The following is a 21,119-nucleotide window of genomic DNA, read 5'->3' on the forward strand; positions in this document are numbered from 1 at the left end:
AGAATGTTGCTTAATGGTATAAAAAGAAAATGACACAAATTTAGGCCAGAAAGGGGGCTGCAGCTTCTTGGGTCAGTTTTCACATGTCAATACTTTTCTTCAATAAAGATTATTTATTTAAATCCAATTAACCAACTTTCTAATATGCAGGAGAAACATTTAAAGGTCATTTGGCATTCAAATACTTCCACTGGAAGAATGAGGCTCTGGGCTCTGTAAATACCAAATCCTGTCTTCGAACATGCACTCTGACCACCTCTGACTACCCAAGAGAGCTCAGTGTGGATCTAGAAGCTATGCTTCTAACCCTTGACATGTATCATGGAGTGCTCTCTTACCCTGTTGGACCTTTTGCTGACACCAACCGGGACCACTGGAAAAGTAAATGTTACTTTTATCTGTGGAGTACATCTCCCTGTGCCTCCACATTGAACACTGATGCCCATTGCAGGTGCTGGCTAGCATACGTCAGAAGATGCAAATTACTGGTTTTAAGGGAGAAACAAAATTACACCGACTGATATGCCAATCTCTCCATTTCTATTTTAAACAGTCATAGCACTTTAATGTAGGAAATGGGGGTAGCTGATGACAGGAACTATGAAGTAGGGCAGGCTGATGGCAGGAGATTTGTTCTCTGAAAGGCCTACCAAAGACCATTTTCTAAATTCTCTTGCCTCCAGCTAAAGTGAGTTTTGGAGGCAAACCTTAAACCCCTCTGGACACCTGGGAGTTTTCACTAACCTAAAAGATGATGGGAAAGAGGATTCTGTAATTTGCTCAGTGATGTGTCTCACCATCTCAGAGTATATACCATTAAGAAGTCCTTTATTTTTCACTTACAAATCTCCCCGGAAGGGATTTAAGATCTTTGCCCTTATACAGTTCACAGAGGAGACAACAGATAGCTAACAATCTACATAAATGTAGTCCTGTATATGTACAAAGCTATGCGATAATCCTTCAGCTGTTCTTGTATAAGGTTATGTGTCACAAGTTCATTCACCTTTCCTCCTGAGTTCAACATGGCAGTTTGCAATGCAACAATATAAACAGAAAAAAAGTATTACAACCCCTCAAATGTTTCCTTTCACTTAAAACTGTTAAGCCACTAGGTTGGAAACTACTCTTTTTCAAAATCTACATGGGCCCGGAGGTGCTGACAAGAAAAAATAACTCAAATAAAAATAAAACAGATCCTAGCACATTGAAACTCTTCTAAAAGGCCACCTTCTCCCAAAGAATACATGAGAAGACCCAGAATTGGGCAGTAAGAACTTTCTAGATGAATGGACACCGCCTGTCTACAGGAATTCCAAGCACAGAAGGAAAGCAATAGGTCATCAGTAAGGAAAATTTCCTCTGACTCAGATCTAAACTTTTTGAAAGCTTACAAGAGTACACTTTCAACATGTCATGAAAATACGGTTCTTAAAACACAGAGCTGCTGGTTCTTTAATTCCCCAACCACTACCCTTCAAGGCATATCTTAAGAAAGTTCTCCAAAGAGACATCTGCAGACAGAAATAAGTCAAGAATGGTGACCAGGAGCAAAGAAAAATAAGAAGCATCTAAGAAATCAGCTTATTGGAGGTGGAGCCAGTACGAAGCCAGTCTTGCTTACTTTGTCATAGTCATATTGTGAAGAGCATCTGTTATCAAATCTAAGGTACAGGCAGCGAGCTCCTGGGATGTGGACAGTTTCTTTAAATTTATAGTTGTCTCTGACAGGGTGGACTGTTTCCACAGTCTTCCCAGCAGCCCATGGAGCAGGAATCTTTAAACCAGTGAGAAAGCCTGGCTCTTCCTTCTCTTCCAGCATCCTAAAACCAGACAAAGAGAAAGTGATTTAGCTTAGCAGCGAGGACAGGAAAAAGGAGACGTGCACATAGTAAAATATAAAAGGTTTAGAAATTTTGCTTTACTTTTCCATATCCTTGCGGCTTTTAAATGCTAGGAATCAGTGGCGATCAGAAACATTTTAAAAACTCCTATATTTAAGGCTCTTTTTTTCTTTTTTGTTGTTAGACAATGTATTTGCAATTTTCCCCCCTCTCTTTTCAAGAAGGAAAGCCCAATTCATATCCAGGAAAGGACCTCACCAACTCTCATTTCAAGTTACTCAGGAAGAAAAAAAAATGCTACAAAGGACCCTTAAGATTGGTCACTTTCCAAATCCCACAGGATTAGTATCCTGCCCTATCAAGGTCCCTATTGTTGATATCAAAACGTCAATTGTTGAAAACTCCATGAATCTATGTGGCTAGTTTTTACTGTAATTTTTACTAAAGAAAAGTGCCTTCAAAGTCCTCTTATCTACTGTAATTAAACTCTCAAGGACTTCACAGCCCAAGGCTGTGGCATACAAACTCCTACAACCAACACTTAGCTGTTGTGGAATGAACTCTCTTTTTTCAGCTCTGCCCTAGCCAATATGGTGGCCACTTAGTCAAATGTGGCCATTTAAATTCAATCTGAATTAAATACAATTGAAAATTCAGTTTCTAGATCACATCAGCCACACTGATGGTCATCAGTAACAGCATGTAGCTATGGCGGATGGTACTGGACAACAAAGTTGCAGTTTCGTCACTGCACAAAGCTCAGCTGCATAGCACCCTGTTCCAGAGAAACAAAAAAATCGTTCCTTTCTGATCAGTGTTTTTAAAGACAGCTTTAAGTTTTATCAACATGTAATAAACTACACATATTTAAAGTGTACAACTTGGTAAGTTTGGACATATGTATATACTCAGGAAGTTTCCTCTTTCTTCTTGTAATCCACGCAATCACTTTTTGCTTTCTATCACTAGAAATTAGTTTGTATCTTCTGGAGTTTCATATATCTGGAATCATATAGTATGTACTTTCGGTGGGGCGGGGGATCTGGCTTCTTTCACTAAGCATAAGGATTCTGAGATTCACCCATGTTGTTGCATATATCAACTGTTCACTCCCTTTTATTGTGGAGTAGGACTCCATCATACGAATATACTGCAATTCGTTTAACCATTCACCTGACGACAGACATTTGGGTTTCTTGTCTTGGGCTACTCTAAGGCTGTTATGAGCCTTCGTATACAAGTCTTTGTAAGAACCTATGCTTTCTTCTCTCTTGTGTAAATACCCAGAAGTGGAATAGCTAGGTCGTGTGGTAGGTGTATGTTTAACTTTTCAAGAAACTGTCAAACTATTTGCCAAAGTCATAATAGTTTACATCTCCATCACTGGTATATGAGAATTTGTCAATCTTTAATCTCTTGATGTGTGGGCAATTTACTCTAACCCGGTCCTATAAATCTACAAAGCAGTTCTATAATTATCTGTAAAACGCTGACCCTAGAGTCTCTTTCTTTTTCCAGTTACATAATCCTTGCTAAAAATCAGTGTTGTGAAAGGAGAACTAGGCTTTCACCAGAAGAAAACAAGGCAGGGGTTCCTGCAAGGAAGCAGCATCTTTCACCTCTCATCGGGGAACAGCCTGCCCTTCTGGTCTGATGCACCACATGGGGAACAGCCCACCTCGGCAAAAACTGGACACTGGGTTTTAAGCAGCAAAGCCGTCTGAAACACAAAACCATCATCATGTCTTAAAGTGCTTACTGTCAGGTATCTGGATGGTACTAGAGCCAAATTTAGAATTCTCACTTAAGTCATCTTTTTACAATCCTCATCTGCCCTCCTTCACGAAGAAATGCTTTGCTACTTAGACCACTTAACACCATTTTATTTAATGCCGGAATGGCACATATCCTTTCTATTAGTCACCAATAGCTGGCAAGGACTCAGGAAACTGAATATAATGGTAGGATCTCAGTAGCATTGTAGCTTAGCATTTTTACAGGCACCCGGCAATCCACACCTGCTGTAAGACTGCACTAAGTAATTTAGTCAAACAGATATGTTTTCTAATAATCTAGTTTATTTTTATGACACGATATTTTTCTTCATTCCATTGTTATCTCCCTTGGCTTATGACAGACACAGTTATGTTTACTCGGCCTTCAATAAATGTACATGGCCGCAGCATGAAGTGGGTTGGCCGAAGAGCAGCTCACTTTGGCACAGCGAGGGTCATACCTGACTGGTGTAGAGCACCAGCTGCACTAGCTGAGGCATCAGGGCGTCGGCCATAGTCAGAGTCTGTAAATTTGGATGCATCAGCGAAGTCAGTAACACTGGAAGAAGGTGACCAAGCATAGTAGCCTTAGTTACTTGTTCCAAGCCTTTTAACCTATAAAAAGTTCAAGAAGACACACAGCTTAAGCAAAATCACGTGAAGAAGCAACCATCATCTTTCTCCAACAAATTCTCTTAAACTGCATTTCCTTGAACTGCTGAGCACTTACAGCTATAGCAATTCGGTCCACAAATTTCCCACCCTCTACCGCTAAGGGAGAGGACAGCCATCTAGTAATGGTTTCACCTTCAGCCCGTGGTTTTGCTAAAATAGTTTACACAGTGCATTTCATAGCACCTCTGAAGCACTTTATAAATGGCTTCTAGAATACAAACGGCTACTCTAGATAGTTACCACGTGCAAAGTTCCCTTGGCTCTGGCGCCACAGGTGCAGAGTCTCCGATAGGGAAAAGGTACCTGGCTACAACACAGATTTTTAATTTGTTTTTAAAATTACATGACCCCTCCTCTTTTTATTGAGATGTAATTGAGATATAGGGCTGTATAAATTTAAGGTGTATAATTATTTGACATACGTATACGTTGTAAAATGATTACCCAAAATCACATTCTTAATATCCCAAACCTCTGCTAGAAGAATTAAGATTTATGTGACTCACCCAAAGAAAGATGTGGGTTATATAAATTCTCCAAGACTACTTAGGGAACTGGGATTGGAACAAGAAACAGACCTCCTATCTCTCAGGCTCTCAGACCGTCCCTCCCCCCCAGACAAATCTGCGCTGTGTGCCAGCAGTGGGCTCCACCTGGTGTCTCATCAAGCCCCAGTGCAATGCCTGTCTGGGCTATACTGTCCCCGATTTCAACCTGGCCACCTACTCTCTGGGAATGGGCAAGAAACAGGGACATGGGGACAGACAGGCCTACAGGAGGAAAAATTACACTGCAGGGTTGTTTTGGATCAGTATCTCTAACATTAAAATCATCAATAAACACAGATGTACAGCAAACCATAGCCGAAATTGTAATGGGGAGGACGAAGAGCGAGCTTTATTACTGGGAAAGAGAAGATTACCCTCTATGTAGGTCACTCCTGTATTTGCAGTAAAATCTTAAGACATCACGTCAGCATCATCTTTTGCACAGCAGTTAATTTTCCATATTACTAAGTCATCTCTGCCTCTCTAAAGTCCTTATCACAAGGGAACCCAGTGCATGCGGTGCTAAGCCAGATAAGTGAAGGAAAGGCCAGTCTGGGAGCGATGATGGTGGCAGACCCAAATGTCAGCGATGAGGCTGAGCACCACAACCTCGCTGCCCCCTTAGACCATGGCTGTTAGCCCAGTCTCACCGAAAAGCACCATTAAAGAGTTCAATAACATTTGGCATTGAAACGCTTGCCGTTTCAACCTATTCTCACAAAAATCCCTCTATATTAAATGAACATTCGATGTTCTAAAAGATTTTGCTTTCATAAGCAAATTCTGCTTCCTGAAGGGCAGCGGGTCACAGCTCACAAGCCAGTTCCTCACCTCTGTTCACGATCAGCTAGGTCACTATTTATGAGGGCAGTTGTGACCTGCTGTAGCATTTCCAACACTTCATCACATCCAGTCAGGATTTGGGTGGCAAGAGCCAAAATACTGACCTTTAGCTCCTAGGTAGAAAATATCATAATATTATTTTTCAGCTTTGTGATGAGTGTACACTCACAATGACAACATGGAATGATGTATTTAATGATGCATTTCCAAATTAAACAATGAGGTGGCCAGAATAAGCCCAAAGCAGTAAGTTCCGCTAGAATGGCAAGTAGCAATTTGATCTGGGAGGCTAAGGTCTGGAGTGCTGACAGAAATACGCAGTATTTCACGGGGAGCACACCGAGTCCCTGGGAGAAAAGGCATTTCTCCCCTCCCCTCCAGCACAAGAGAGCTCCCGGTGGCCAGCCCAGAAACTGTCCAGGTGGAAGATTGCGTTGGGTGGTATGAGGATAGCTAAAGAGAAAAACAGAACAGTAAAAGGCGCATGTATAGGCGGTGAATAAAATGAGACAAAACACAACATTCTGAAACAGTACAAGTGACCTTTTTACTTAATGTTTTAAACCATTACACTTGAAAGCAGGCAAGTTAAAAATTCAGTTAAAGTAGGCAGTTACAGGCTATCAAACATTAAAAATAACTATTAGAGAGTTCATGGGCATACAAATACTAAATAATGTGTTAAGAAGTACTAGTTAAAATCACAGAAATATTTAGTTTACAATTATTTTCTATTAAAAAAAATATGACCAACCTAACCCTTTAGGTGAAAACTGGGTTTTTAATTTTTCCCAGAAATACTGGACAACTCAGCCTCTTCTGCCACAAGTATTTCTCTCCATGGGCTAATGAAGAACTTATGGAATTTAGCTTTTCAAAGAGAAAACACTGGTTTTCATTATTGGACTTTCCTGGGGCCTTTCTTGGAATTATTAAGATGTTTTTATCATTTAAGAGAAAAGGAATTCTGAACTGACAGGCTAAACCACGGTTTAAGTCCCATGGATGCCATCAGCTGCCGCGTGCCGACTGTGGCACAGTGGGGGCATTTCCTGCTCTGACCCTCACAGAGCCTTACAAGGGAGACCTACTGCCCCTTTTCACTGATTAGGAAACTAAGGCAAGAGAAGTTAATCAGTAGTATCAGCAGTTGAAATGATTAATTCATGCACTTTTGCCTGTTTAAAAACTGACTATAGGGCGCCTGGGTGGCTCAGTTGGTTGAGCAACTGCCTTCGGCTCAGGTCATGATCCTGGAGTCCCGGGATCGAGTCCCACGTGGGTCTCCCTGCTCAGCAGGGAGTCTGCTTCTCCCTCTGACCCTCCCCCCTCTCATGTGCTCTCTCTCTCTCTCAAATAAATAAAATCTTAAAAAAAAAAAAAACTGACTATAATAAGATCAACTCATAAACAGGAACTAGCAAGGTTATGGGTTTCACAGTACACATGTGTAATGGAGTAAGAAAAGGGCAACTATAATGGCTTTTAGCTTTTTGGCGTCCTTAATTTTTCAGTGTGTTTTAGTCAACATTTTAAAGAAGAATCAAGTTCTTACTGATTTCTCTCATTCCCTAACAAAGAAGAAATTCTGAAGAACAATGCAAATAACAGCCTCCAGCATCTGTCAAAATTATAACATCCACTGCTATAAAAAAATCTTTGGATTGCTATAAATTGCAATGTGGGAACAAATTATTGAGTTTACACAGAAGCTAACTTAAAAATAATTACAGAGGATGAAATGAACTGTAGGTTTAGAAATTATTCGATATAGAGGTTGTGAGAAAATTATCACCTTTTGGAAGTTATTTGAATGGAGAGAATATCATAAAGCAGCCACAATGTCAAAATTATTTCAAATGTTACGCACCCAGATTTATTTTATCTATATATACATAAATTTCAGATGGATAGGAGATCACTTGTAAGTGCCATATTTTATAGTTCTTTAAAAAAGATGAAAATAAACGAGGCACAAAAAGATTGACAGGAGCACATGGATGACACACTATGAGAGTGTCACAAATACGGTAACTACTGTGCAATGACATAAAAACCTATGAAATGAGTGACCTAATATCACCTCTCACAAAAACATAAGCCACATGGTGAAATCTGACATCGTAATACACAGAGATTTAGCCAATTAAGCTGTGCTTTACACATTGGGTAGAAAGCATCGTTAGAAGAAAGCTTGGTGTTTACCTGTACCTTCAATGTCTCTCCCTGCAAGGAGTTGTCACTGTCATCATTCTCATCGGGTTTAATCAAAATAGTGTTACTGAGAAGGTGGTTCTGAACTGCCATCAGATAGCGCAGGCAGGAGGATGCAGCCTTTAATACAAATAAGGGCATTTAGATGATCTATACCCTACTGAAAGAAGGGGTCATGTAATCCTCATGTGTTTATAAGATTTGGACAAGGGAAACAAAAGAGAAAGTACAGAAAACAGACCAGGTTAGTTTCTCAGGTGACTTATTTCCACATGGCTTTTGATACGTCATTTGACACATTTACTGTAACTTTGTGCCTTCTGCTACAGAATTCACACTAATCACACAGATACTTACTTGAATTTGTCCCTCTTATTAATTCTTCTTCCCACCCTCTTCCTCTCTCATGCATCTCCACTAGAGAAGAGTCTACCCAAACCCTTAAGAGAATTTCTTGGCTCTTCTCAATCTGTGTAACAGTGATGCTTTAGAAAACAATGCTACATTAAAAATTAACAGGAGGGGAAATCCTATTTTAAACAAAATGAAAACATCCAAACTTAGTCAAACAATTTACTACATCAAGACATTTAAGCAGGAGGAATAGAGTCTTTAGACAAAGTATTCCAAGTGGATTCATTTGGTTCTGTATTTCCAGGAGAAACAGTCACCCACTGACTTTCATCAACTAAGGTTGCCTTGGAGAGTGTGTTACGGTCATGTATACATACACACCTCAATACGGTAACGTGAAAACAGGGACACATGATATAATTTTGCCTTCATTAAACACATTTTTACTTACAGGCACAGTTGAAAGGAGTTTTTGAAAATCCTCTTTAGAGACAGTTTGGCACTTGGTGATTAAGATACAGGATTCCCGTACAACAATCTTCAGAATGTAGTGTAAAAGTTCATCATTTAGTCTTTAAAATGCAGGAAAAATGTAACAGTAAGATACCGATGGTTTAATAATAAAAGGATAAATTGTATACAATTGGTACGAGATGACCAATAGAAGACACAAAATTAACTGGTTCTGTAAGTGAATCATCTTACTCAGTAATGATGCTAACAACTAGGTGTATTATCTAAATCAAACTTACAGAAACAAAATAGTACCCAAGCACCCAGTCCAAGTATTTCATAAACAGCAAAGAAAACCAGCACCTTCTCACCTTCCTAGTTCCCACCACACCCCTACTCTCCCTCATAGCCCAGCGATTTGAATGGCACCCTCCACCAAGATTTTTAAATAAGCTCCAACTCTTATTTCCACAAGAACCTTTCTGCAGGCCTAAGGTACTCTGGTGATAAAACTGAAAAATGCTATCATCGCTTCTTAGGGCAAGTGTGGGATTTATTATCTTTCAATTTATCTGTGATTTTGACTTAACATGCTAATTATCATCATATTACAGGAGACTAACATTGATCAAATATATTTAAATGTAAATTAATTACTGGGAAAGATACAAAGAGAAGACGAGCAGTCAACAGCATAACTGGTGTCACCTGTAATGCTCATCCTCCTCGCTGCCAAACCGGTTGTTTTGAAGCTGTTCAGCTAAATTGGTTAGAATCACATCCCGCAGCTGGGAGAGGCCGCTGTTTCTCTCTCCTGACACAGAACAAAGCTCCGTAAATGCCCCTGGTGATTACACTTAGAAAACTGAGGCTATTAAAACAAGTTTTGAAAGGAACAGACTGGTGACAATCTAGGGGCTCCAGGCACATGTACTCACACAAACAGCAGCAGCAAAAACATCACAGATCAGACTTTTTAAAACCAGTACATCCTGATCTAAGTGTAATTCACCTTTTCATACATCATAAAGTGTGATTTCTAATTCCTTAAGTTAATGTTGCTTTTAAAGGCAGAGTGTCTTTGACAGGGTGAACTTTGTTGCATTTGTTTAGTCTAACTTTAAAAAGTTGGGTTTTGGAGGAAACAAACTGACTTAGAAATCCCCAAGAAGTCATTATCTTTAACGTGCATTAAACATCTACCGTCAGGCACCTTCTGCTAAGCGGTGTGGATAGAAAAAGGTTTATAAAGCTTGAAGATACATAGAACACAGTTTCTGCTCTCAGCCCAGTAGAAGCGTTAGCATATGTGCAGATACATTTTAAGAAGAATACTAACAGGTATGAAGAAAAGAAATATCTATTATCTTAATAGCCAGTGGTCTCCTTAGGGACAAAAAAAAGGGATGATTGTTCAAGGAGAATTCAAGGATAATTCTCACCTTCCGTTAAGACCAGCTTCAGTAAGTTATTGATTTCGGTTTCACCGGGGTATAAGATATTTAAACCAGAGCTGAAAGGACAGAAAAGTCAAAAAGCTTTTCAACAAATGTTCTAGAAAATCCAAATTCTAAATATTTTAATTCGTATTTATATTAAAGATGGCAGCGTGATTACATAAAACTCGGAGGGAAGCTTCATCACTGACAAAGTGGCTGAACCTAAATTCACTGTCACGATATAGCCCATTCACCTCTGTGATAAACAGGTTCTCCTTCTCTTGTCTACGAGTTACCAAAATAAGATCTTGTCTGAGGCTGGATATGGAACTGGTTAAAGAGAACTGAGCTATAAAAAGTCAATGTTGTTGAGCAGGTATATATCCAGATTGTGACCAAAAGCACATTTGAGAAGTGGAATTTCTAAATCTCAGCTTTTCCAAAAGGGCAAGGTGAAAAGCACTGCAAGTAGTGTCAGAACTGTTATTCTTTTTTTTTTTAAATGAGGTTTGACATACAATAAAGTGCACATTTTTCAAGTGTAAGTATGACAAGTTTTGACATATGCATAGACCCATGAAACCATCACCACAATCAAGGGAGTGAACATACATTACCCTCAGAAGTTTCCTCATGACACCAGATTTAAATTACTGCCTTATTACTTAATACAGAAAGAGCCCCGAAGCATAATCGATTATGGAAGGGGGGGGAAAAAAAACCCTCCCTCTCTGCTCACTCCCATCAGACAGTTCTTCTAGACCAAGCATTCAGTTCTCTCTTGATCACTAAATTATACTTGGTCACATTAAGGCTATATTCCTGGATAAAATTTAATTGCACTAAAAAAAAAAAAAAAAGATTAAATGATAATAAACAAAAATGGCCCACAAATTCTGCCATCTTTTCTACCAAGGTTTTAAATAGAATTTAAAAGGCTAATATTGTTGAGCACTTTATATCAGGGTTTATCTTATTAAAATCTCATAAACTCTTAAAGTAGATGTTATTTTTATGTACACTTTACAGCTGAGGAAATAGAAGCCTTGAATCGAGCTTGTGAGCAGCAAAGACTAGAATCCAGGTCTGTTGGCTGTCCAAACATGCTTCTTTGCCACCTTGCCACACGCTCTCCCTAAATGACAGGAACATCCACTTGCAAACCATCAAAAAATCCTCTCAACAGTTTTGCTTTTATTTTTCTTTCAAAATCCAAAAGGCAAGATGAAGAACGTAGTTACACACATGGCTTGGGGCCTCTGGGAGTGGGGCCACAAGCCTCTCTGGTTAAATTACTCCCTATTCACGAGGTCCTGACTGTGGGATGGGGTAAGAGACTTCTATGCTACTGAAGTGCAGGAAAGATTACAATGCAGCACAGGAGAAGCATTTTGCAAAAACCATGAAGAAAATCATTTGCAGATTACCTGATGGCAAGACACACTTCCTTCTGAATTTCAGGGCAAATCTGATCTTTTGGTGCCATCAACAACTGCCAAAGCAGCAATCCAGACCGTCGAATGATGTCTCGATTCCTTTCAGTTTGTGGGCTGAAGAAAAATTTAAATACCACCTACGGAAACATAAGGGGTATATCTAAAAATGCTAATTCTACTAGGGATAAAATTATCCCTATGAAAAAAGCACATAGTAGATATTCTTATGAACAGATATCCGGGTGGATTTTTAACCACAATCTCCTCTATTGTATAATGGTATAATTATAGTAAATATTATATATATATATTAATTGCAATGAGCTACCTACAGCAATACTCCATTAACTGTAATGCAATGAATATAATTCTAATTCTAAGTACAGAATTAGAATGTGGTTAACATACGAGAAGGGAATATTATTAAACTTTTCTTCTGGTGGAAATTAGCTGACTGAAACCAAGTTTTGGGTTTCATTTTCTCTATGACCTTACTTCTGTCAGAACAGTTCATTTACCTGAAAGACAACGAGAATACAGCGTATGATACAGGTATCTCCGTTAACCATGGCCTTCTCCATAATGTCACAAATACTGCTAAGATGGTGTGCTTCAATTGGATGCTGCTTGCCCAAGACACTTGTGATTGGAAGATTGGGGTTGGTGGCAAGAAGATTGAGTTGGTGTATGCACATCGCACCAACGTGGTGCAATAACTGGTTTATAACCTCGTTTGTGGTTATAGCCTCTTCTAAAAAATGAAAAAAGAAACTGAGTGAGGAAAGACATCTCCACCCGTGGCCCCCCAAGAAACAGAACTCTGGTTTACAAAAGGAACAAGTGCACTAGGACAGATATATCTTGGCTCTCATCTCTTCCACTACTTCTGAAAAATCCTCTTCCCTGCCACTGAGTGCTGGGGTGAAAATGAACACAATAGGGAATTCCCATTTTTAAGGAGCTTAAGTAACCACTGAGAGAGCCCTTTCTGTATGCTGGACAATGGGCTAAATGCTTTACATGTATTACCTTACAACCCTGTTATAAGGTTAAGACTATTTTAGCCCCGTTTTGTAGAGGAGTAAATCAATGTCAGGTTAAGTAACTCGCCCTGGGTCACAGAGCTACTAAGCGTAGATCTGGGATTTGCATACAGGCCATGTCCGCTCAGAGCCCATGCTGGAACCAGTCTAGTAAAATCTATCTTCTATGGCTTCTCTATGATAGAACACCACCCCCATTGCATCCCCACCCCAGGTCCACAAATATCTCCTCCCACAGTACCTCACCATTTTTATCTCATTTAGTCACTACAACCTAGAGAGCCATCAGTTCAACCTTGAGGGTTCATGAGAATCCTCTTATATCATAATAACACTCCATGGATGGTCATGGGCATTCACGGAGTGGAGGTGAAAATAATAGGCAAAATGTGAAATGCAAAAAACAACAACAACAAAACCCAAAAACCTGCTTTTCCTCTTAAACCAGCTGAAATGAACTGCCTTAAAGGAACAGGAAAGCAGGCGATCTGGGAGAGGCGGGTCTGGGTGGGGGGAACTTGGAATTGCAGAAGGACTGTGGGCACTGGAAGCTACGAGGAAAGGACTCGTGGAAAACCAAAGAGAAGGTAAACCTGGCCAAAAATGGACTTTTCAATTGTATGTTAACTGGAGGGCTAGGCTGGGTTCCACACTCTTCTGTGTCTTGAGTCCTTGCTTTTACAGTAATTTGGATTAGTACTATTCGTTCTCACCAAAGACTTTCTGAAAGCTAGTCTCTGGGACCTACCCAAATAAATGAGGTTTATTCCGAGTTAGACGGGAAGCCGCTGGAGGAGATGGAGCAGAGGAGGGACAGACCTGACTACGGAGACTGTAGAAGACTGTGGTTACTGTGCGAAAATGAGTGTACGGGGGCGGAGGAGGGCAACTATGGAGAAAGTAGGAAGGAAGACCAGGGAGTTGGCCCCCGTGATCATCTGCTAAAGCCGCCAATGCCTCGGTGAGAGCTGTAGCAGCACAGTGGGAAATGGTTGGACTGGGGATCTATCTTGAGGATCGGAGCTGACAGGATTGGCTGATGTCCATTTGGATGAGAACTGTGAGAGAAAGACTCCTAGAGAACTCTATAATTTTCTGGCTTAAGCGTATGAAGGAACTGTGATCCCTATACTAGCTTACTGGGGATTCACCAGGTAGAGATTTGGAGAAGGGGAAAAACGGGAGTTTTGTTCTTGACAAGTTGAAGATTCCTATTAGATACCCGAGTAGAGGTGAATATATAATCTAGAGATTAAGCAAGAAGCTTGGAGAGAATAATTAGGGAGGCACTAATATACAGTTGACCTTTTTTTTTAAGTTTATTTATTTATTTATTTATTTGTGAGTGAGAAAGCACGCAGGCGAAGGAGAAGGAAAAGGACAGGCAGACTCCCTGCTGAGCGCAGAGCCCAACACGGGGCTCGATCTCAGGACCCCAAGATCATGACCTGAGCCGAAACCAAGAATCAGACATCTAAGTGACTGAGCCACCCAGGCGCCCCTGCTGTTTCTTTATCCCCCAACAGCCTTATCGAGATAGAATTTAAGATAAAATTCACCCATTCTAAGTGCACAATTCAATGATTTTTAGTAAATCTACACATATACCAAAATCAGGAATGAAAGTAGAGAAGTCACTACCGACCTTATAAAAATTTTAATAGTATGAGCAACTTTATACCAACAAATAAGAAAACTTAGATGAAATAGACAAATTTCTAGAAAGACACAAATTACCAAACTAACTCAAGAATAAAGAAATCTGATAACTGCATAGTCTCAAAGTATCACCTCCCTCAAAACATTACTGTGGTGATTAACATATGTCCACAAGTTCTGTGATGCTTTTCCTTCCAGGAGGTGGAGTTTAATTCCCTTTCCCATAAGCGTGGGCTTAATGACTAGCTTCTAGTTGGAAAGGGAAAAAATAGTAACTTTGAAGAAAGCTGGCATTTAAACCAAGTGATCAATTTTTTTTTTTTTAAGATTTTATTTTTAAGTAATCTCTACACCCAAGGTGGGGCTCGAACTCACAACTCTGATGCCAAGAGTTGCACGCTCCACTGACTGAGCCAACCAGGCGCCCCAAACCAAGTGATCAATTTTAATAATAAATCATGTTGATATCACGTGCCCTGTGATAGGATGTAATGAGAAAAGCACTTCACCTCTGCGGTATTCCTCCCTAAAATCTAAAACCTCAGTTCAAAATGAGAAAACATCAGGGGCGCCTGACTGGCTCAGTTGGTTAAACATCAGCCTTTGGCTCAGGTCATGATCCTGGGGTCCTGGGATTAAGCCCCGCATCGGGCTCTCTGCTCAGTTGGGGGGGGGTCTGCTTCTCCCTCTGCCCCTACCCCTTGCTCATGCTCTCTTTCTCTCAAATAAATCTAAAAAAAAAAGAGAGAGAGAGAGAAAACATCAGATAAACCCAAACTGAAGGACATTCTACAAAATGTAGAGTACTGACCAGTACTCCACAAGAGTGTCCTTTTCTGCTATTCAAATAGGATGACTCTATCCACATCCATGTTGCAGATTTATTTCTCCCACCGTGTTAAATCTGCTGCTGAGCTGCTCTTTGCAGTCACTGAACTTTTCAAATCCAGAATTTCTAACTGGTTCTTTTTTCAAAAATGTATTTGTTGAAATTCTCTATTTTTTTTAAGTCATAGTCATCATACTTGCATCTTTTCAATGGAGTTTCCTTTAGATCTTTCAATATATATATAAAGGCTGCTATAGTTTTCATCTACATCGGAGTTTTGCCTGCTACTGACTTCTGTTTGGTTTGGGTTTTTTTCAATTCTTCTTTCTACTTTGTTACTTTCTTTCATCTGTGTACTTTCATTTTTTTTTTTTTTTTTTTTTAAGCCTGTTTCCTAGGGATCATCTAGTCTGAGTCAAAGTCTGGGCTCAAATACCCTGAGCCAAGTAAGTATGCCCCTCTGGCTGGGTCTTTGTGTTTTGGGGTAGCACACCAAGGGTCACACGCTTTAAACTGTGCCCTGGATTTTACTTTCTGTGAGACCCTCTCACATCTCCACACGTATGTGTAGGCTCCTGCTCAGCCAGGTCTGTGTGAACCACCTAGGCTGGACCCTCTCCAGCTTCTTCTACACAGATGGACAGGTAGCTAACCAAGACCCTCTGTAGCTTCCTCACTACCCGGAGCTCATGTGTAAATCTCTGGCTAGTCTGCTGGTCCTCTGCCCGCCCTAAATCACGACCACAGCCTCAGGTGAGCAGCTCAGGCAAGCTAGGCCACCAGTCTTCTCTGTTGGTTTGCCACTCAGACCGGTACTGTTACTGACATTGTTGCTGGGCAGGAATTTTTTCCATGTATTGCTTCAAATCAGGTCAGCCCCCTCTGGAAGCAAAGCTGCTGGTTTACATGATCTGCCCTACCCTGGTGGGAATATTGCACTGACCAAGCTTAAGGTGGGAGACAGGAGCATCCTCAGCTAAGAGTACAACAGACTTCCACTGTTTTTACCCAAAGTTCAGTGGTCTTTAAGAATATTCACTATTCAACTTGGTGTATGTCCTTGGTCAGTTTCCAGAGCCTAGAAATAGTTGTCTTTGGTAATCACGTCCATTTTATCATTGCTTTATGGGGAAAGGATTTGCTCCTCCATACCACTACAGCTAACTTTGAAAGCCACGAAATTTTAATAGTAACTTAAGGGGCGCCTGGGTGGCTCAGCTGTTAAGCGTCTGCCTTTGGCTCAGGTCATGATCCCAGGGTCCTGGGATCGAGCCCCGCATCGGGCTTCCTGCTCCGCGGGAAGTCTGCTTCTCCCTCTCCTACTCCCCTGCTTATGTTCCCTCTCTCACTGTGTCTCTCTCTGTCAAATAAATAAATCCTTTAAAAAAAAATAGTAACTTAAGAAATACAGATCCTTTACTGGTTATTCTAATTTTAAATTTGTATATAAATAAGTTATCAATGCAAAACATTAAAATGGCAAATGATCCCATGGCAAGTACAAATAAAGAATCAACTTTTGCACCAAAGTTCTGACAATTTCAGAGTGACATTAACAGTTTTCTCTAAAACAGTCTCAAGTCCTCTATTATTTACATATTTATTTAATCATAAAACAATCTGGCAGGGCACCTGGGTGGCTCAGTTAGTTAAGCATCTGCCTTCGGCTCAGGTCATGATCCCAGGGCCCTGGGATCGAGTCCCACACTAGGCTCCCTGCTCAGTGGGGAGCCTGCTTCTCCCTCTGCTCCTCCCCCTGATCATGCTCTCTCTCTTAAATAACTAAACAAATAAATCTTAAGAAAACTAAAATAAACCAATCAGGCAACAAGGATGTTAGGTTTCAAGTTCAAAGTGGGAAAGCTGCAGACACATTTTGTTGCTTGGGCTATGTGTGTTTTCTCATATTTCATGACGGAAAAAATCTATTCCTGTAAGACCATGAGTACACCTCACCTTTCGGCTCAGTGATGATGTGGCTGACTCCAAGTCTCTGACAAACATAATGGAAGGCCTGGTTCCCTGGATTACACCACTGATCAATATAATCATTTGAGCACGTCCAAAGCATGTTGTTCATTGTATCATAACAGGCGCCTGCAAAAAAAGCACACTTCATTCAACTGCCACGTCATCATCTGCCTATATACATATTCCTCCAAAGCACGGCTAAAGAACGGAAGGGCAACTCTCTCCGCTGCTGACAATCCACGTCCCTATTCCCATATATTTATCTGGCAAAGCATTAGATTGGGGCTCAGCAAGAAGGTAGGACTCAATCTCTACTTTAACTCCTGTGTGAGAATGGAATAGGTCTCATGGAATAGACAGTTCTTAGTAACTTATTTGTGACCCTTTTAATTCCCAAAACGATTTAAGTGGCTTAACCCAAAACACAGGTATTAACAGGAGTAGTGAACATTAACACACAGCAAAAGCCTTAGTAACCAAGCCCAAAACTTAAAGATGAGCTTCCTAGGAGCCAAGGCAAAGAGAAAATCCAATATATTGCATAATGTTCATTTCCTAACAATAAGAAGCATACCAATGCCTCATGGGAAATAAACCTCTTCATAGCATGAACTTTGAGAAGAATTTGCTACGGGCATCATCATACAACCTAATGGACAGTATCTTCAATAGCAATTTATGCAGAGGAATGTCACCCATGGGTGTTTCTTATTTTGATCCTTAGAATTAAACAGTAGCATCAAAAAATTATTTCTTACAAGAAAAAGGAATTGGCAAGATTTTTTGAGAGAAATTGCTGAAAGTTTGAATTTTCTAAGGAAAAGTGGGCATTTCTTACCCAATCCTGGTACAAGAGCACCACGCCCCAACGAGCTTCCAGCAGCATCTATGAGATCGGCACGACTTGTAAACTGACCATCAGAAATATTATACACCAAGCTAGAGGCAAGGACTTTGGAAACAAATAGTAAGCTGTTTAATAAGCCTCACAATGATAGTCTACTTTTCAAATTTTAAACTTTAAGCTCTTAACAAGACTTTCATAAAAATCACACCTTTTTTGTTGTCTGTTGGTGCTAACAATGAGGAGATAGAATACAAACATAAGAACACAAAAAAAGGGGGCAAATGGGTGGCTTAGTCAGTTAAGCACCCAACTTGGGTTGTAACCTTGGGGTTGCGGGATCAAGCCCTCTGTCAGGTTCCACTCTCAGCAGGGAATCTGCTTCTCTCTCTCTCCCCCTCTGCCCTTCCCCCCTGCTTGCGTGGTCTCTCAAATAAATAGATAAATAAATCTTAAAAAAAAAACCACACACACAAAAAAACAGTCACAAATGTCCTCCTAAAGAGTGAGCCCTATTTTTCAAAATGGTTTTAAAATGTCAACTTTTGCTGGGTACCTGAGTGGCTCAGTCAGTTGAGCGTCTGACTCTTGATTTCGGCTCAGGTCATTATCTCAGGGTTGTGAGACTGAACCCTGCGTCGGGCTCTGTGCTCAGCAAGCAGTCTGCTTGAGATTCTCTCTCCCTCTAACTCTCCCCCCACACTCACACTCTCTCAAATAAATAAAATCTTAAAAAAAATAAATAAAATGGCAACTTTTGCATATATTTTCAATATAGATTATCATTGCAAGAGGAATTATGATCACTAACATCACTACGTAATACCATTTACAAGAAAACTTTATATATAGTTGCTGCTCAATAAAGATTAATGGACACTCAAACACAGCTAGGTTGCTGTCCTTTGAAGCACTACTCTAAAACTAGGGGGACACTGGCCTTTTCCCTTAACACAGGATAGTGCAGTGATAACAAGCATGGGCTCTAGGCTTCTGGGTTTGAATTCCAGTTCTACCACTTTTGTGTGACCCTGGAAAATGTACTGAACCTCTGTTTCCTCATATACACAGTGGAGATAATAGAAGTACCTACCTTATATTGTTATTGTGAAGATTAACTAAGTTAAAACATTTCTACAGGAACTGCACCAGCACATATGTACTATTTTTATTTCCCCACTTTCAAACATAAAATTCTAGCACTGTCTCTAGAATTCCTTTTTCTTATTCCCATCCCCTTTGTAATCCAGGTCCTCATCAGGCCTGATCCAAGCCATCATCTAAACTGTACTTTCAGGACACCTGGGTGGCTCAGTCGGGTAAGCGTCTGCCTTTAGCTCAGATCATGATCCTAGGGTCCTGGGATCGAGTCCTGCATTGGGCTCCCTGCTCACTGGGGAGCCTGCTTCTCCCTCTGCCTGCCACTAACCCTGCTTGTGCTCTGACAAATAAAATAAAATCTTTTAAAAAAACAAAAAACTGTCTTTTTCTAAAACTTTCCACTGTGCCAACCCGCCCACCAACAAACGATCCTCCCAAATCTCTTTTTCATTGTGTTTGCCATGCATAGTCTTTCCCCAACTTGGCCACGTATATGCATAATACCTGTTTTTCATGACTTAAACTCAAGACCTCAGGATATATCTCCTTTCTACCCCCCTCTGCAATGACCCTCTTTGTCAGATTCTGCAGCACTTCGTCTGCTCCCCACGGTTCAGGTGGTGATACAGCATTGCACATTATTTTCTACTTGTTTCACACACAGACATTTCTCCCGACCAGACTAGGAGCTCCTCGAGGCAAGCACCACTTGCACTTACTGAGTAGCCTTGACAGCGACCAATATGAAACAGGACACAGAAGAAATTTAAGCATTTACTGATTTGTTGGCCTAAAATAGAATCACTATGTATGCTATAGCCTCATGAAAAAATAGCACCGTGAAGGCCTGCTTTAAACAAATGGGGCCAATTTCAACTGAGTGACAAAGCCATGCCAGGGAGACTAAAAAGAGCTTAATAAGACTAATGGTAAATAAACAAATAACCCAATTTAAAAACAGACAAAGGATTTGAACAGATACTTTTCCAAAGGAGACATACAAATGGCCAATAAGCACAAGAAAAGATGTTCAACATCATCTGTCATTAGGGAAATGCAAATCAAAACCACAGATGAAATACCACTTCATACCCACTAGAATGGCTATAATTTTAAAAAGCAGAAAATAAATGTCACTGAGGATGTAGAGAAATTGGAACCCTTTTATGTTGCTGATGAGAACGTAAAATGGTGCAGCCACTTTGGAAAACAGTTTGGCAATCCCTCCAAAGGGTAAACATATAGCTACCATATGACCAGAATTTTACCACTACGTACATACACAAGAGAAGTGAACACGTGCCTACACAAAAACTTGTACATGAATATTCATAGCAGTATTACTCAAAATAGCCAGAAAGTAGAAACAATCCAAATGTCAACAAAATGGGGTATTCCATGCAATGGAATATAACTCAGCCATAAAAAGGAATGAAGTAATGATTCCTGTTACCAAATGGATGAACCTTAAAAACATTAAAAAAAAAAAAAAGCCAGTTACAAAAGCACATATATTATATGTAATCCCATAAATATGAGAAGTCCAAGGATAAACCCATACAGACAGAAGTAGATGGGTGGATGCCAGGGGCTGGGGTGAGGGGGAAGGAGGGGGAGTGACTGCTAATGGGTATGGGAGGGAGGTTCCTTTTTGAAGTGATGGAAAATGTTCTAGAATTAGATAACGGTGATGGTTCCATTTATATATATTTATATATATTTAAATATATTTATTCTGAATATACTAAAACCCACTAACTGTAGACTTAAAAGGTGTGGATTTTATGGTACGTAAGTTATATCTCAATAAAGCTAGTGTTAAAAAAAGAGACTAACAGTAAATTTGTTATCATTTATTCAAGGGCTAAAGGGACATCCTGGTCACGTGAATTGTTAGAGAAAACAAGCTGTTGAGAAAAAGTCCAACCAATTTGATTCTAAAGGCAGAGCATTGAGTTGTTATGAGTATCTAAATCCCAAACACATGCAATGTGTTGAATGTACTTGAAATGGCCTCAAGGTTGATATTAGATACATGATGTTGCATAAACTGCTGAGGTCAAATTTATATCTTCAGGCTTAGAGTACAAA

The 21,119-nt window shown here is 40.1% G+C and overlaps 1 protein-coding gene across 9 annotated transcripts in view; it reads right to left on the bottom strand.

Annotated features, from left to right (window-relative positions):
- HECTD4 (HECT domain E3 ubiquitin protein ligase 4) overlaps nucleotides 1-21,119 on the bottom strand; it is a 181,931-nt gene that overhangs the window by 79,760 nt on the left and 81,052 nt on the right. For 7 of the 9 annotated variants that reach the window (XM_027576966.1, XM_027576967.1, XM_027576962.1 and 4 more), the window contains exons 10-21: nucleotides 17,922-18,035; nucleotides 17,069-17,209; nucleotides 12,100-12,332; nucleotides 11,573-11,718; nucleotides 10,149-10,219; nucleotides 9,415-9,520; nucleotides 8,705-8,825; nucleotides 7,891-8,019; nucleotides 5,674-5,798; nucleotides 4,081-4,234; nucleotides 3,464-3,564; nucleotides 1,625-1,823 (exon numbers count right to left, since the gene is read on the bottom strand). In XM_027576966.1, coding sequence (XP_027432767.1) covers nucleotides 1,625-1,823; nucleotides 3,464-3,564; nucleotides 4,081-4,234; nucleotides 5,674-5,798; nucleotides 7,891-8,019; nucleotides 8,705-8,825; nucleotides 9,415-9,520; nucleotides 10,149-10,219; nucleotides 11,573-11,718; nucleotides 12,100-12,332; nucleotides 17,069-17,209; nucleotides 17,922-18,035 — 1,640 coding nt within the window. The remainder of the gene's footprint in view (nucleotides 1-1,624; nucleotides 1,824-3,463; nucleotides 3,565-4,080; nucleotides 4,235-5,673; nucleotides 5,799-7,890; nucleotides 8,020-8,704; nucleotides 8,826-9,414; nucleotides 9,521-10,148; nucleotides 10,220-11,572; nucleotides 11,719-12,099; nucleotides 12,333-17,068; nucleotides 17,210-17,921; nucleotides 18,036-21,119) is intronic. The other 2 variants (XM_027576965.1, XM_027576961.1) reach the window with 1 other exon arrangement.

The sequence above is a fragment of the Zalophus californianus genome, chromosome 14 (assembly GCF_009762305.2).
Source record: "Zalophus californianus isolate mZalCal1 chromosome 14, mZalCal1.pri.v2, whole genome shotgun sequence".
NCBI classification, from domain to species: domain Eukaryota; kingdom Metazoa; phylum Chordata; class Mammalia; order Carnivora; family Otariidae; genus Zalophus; species Zalophus californianus.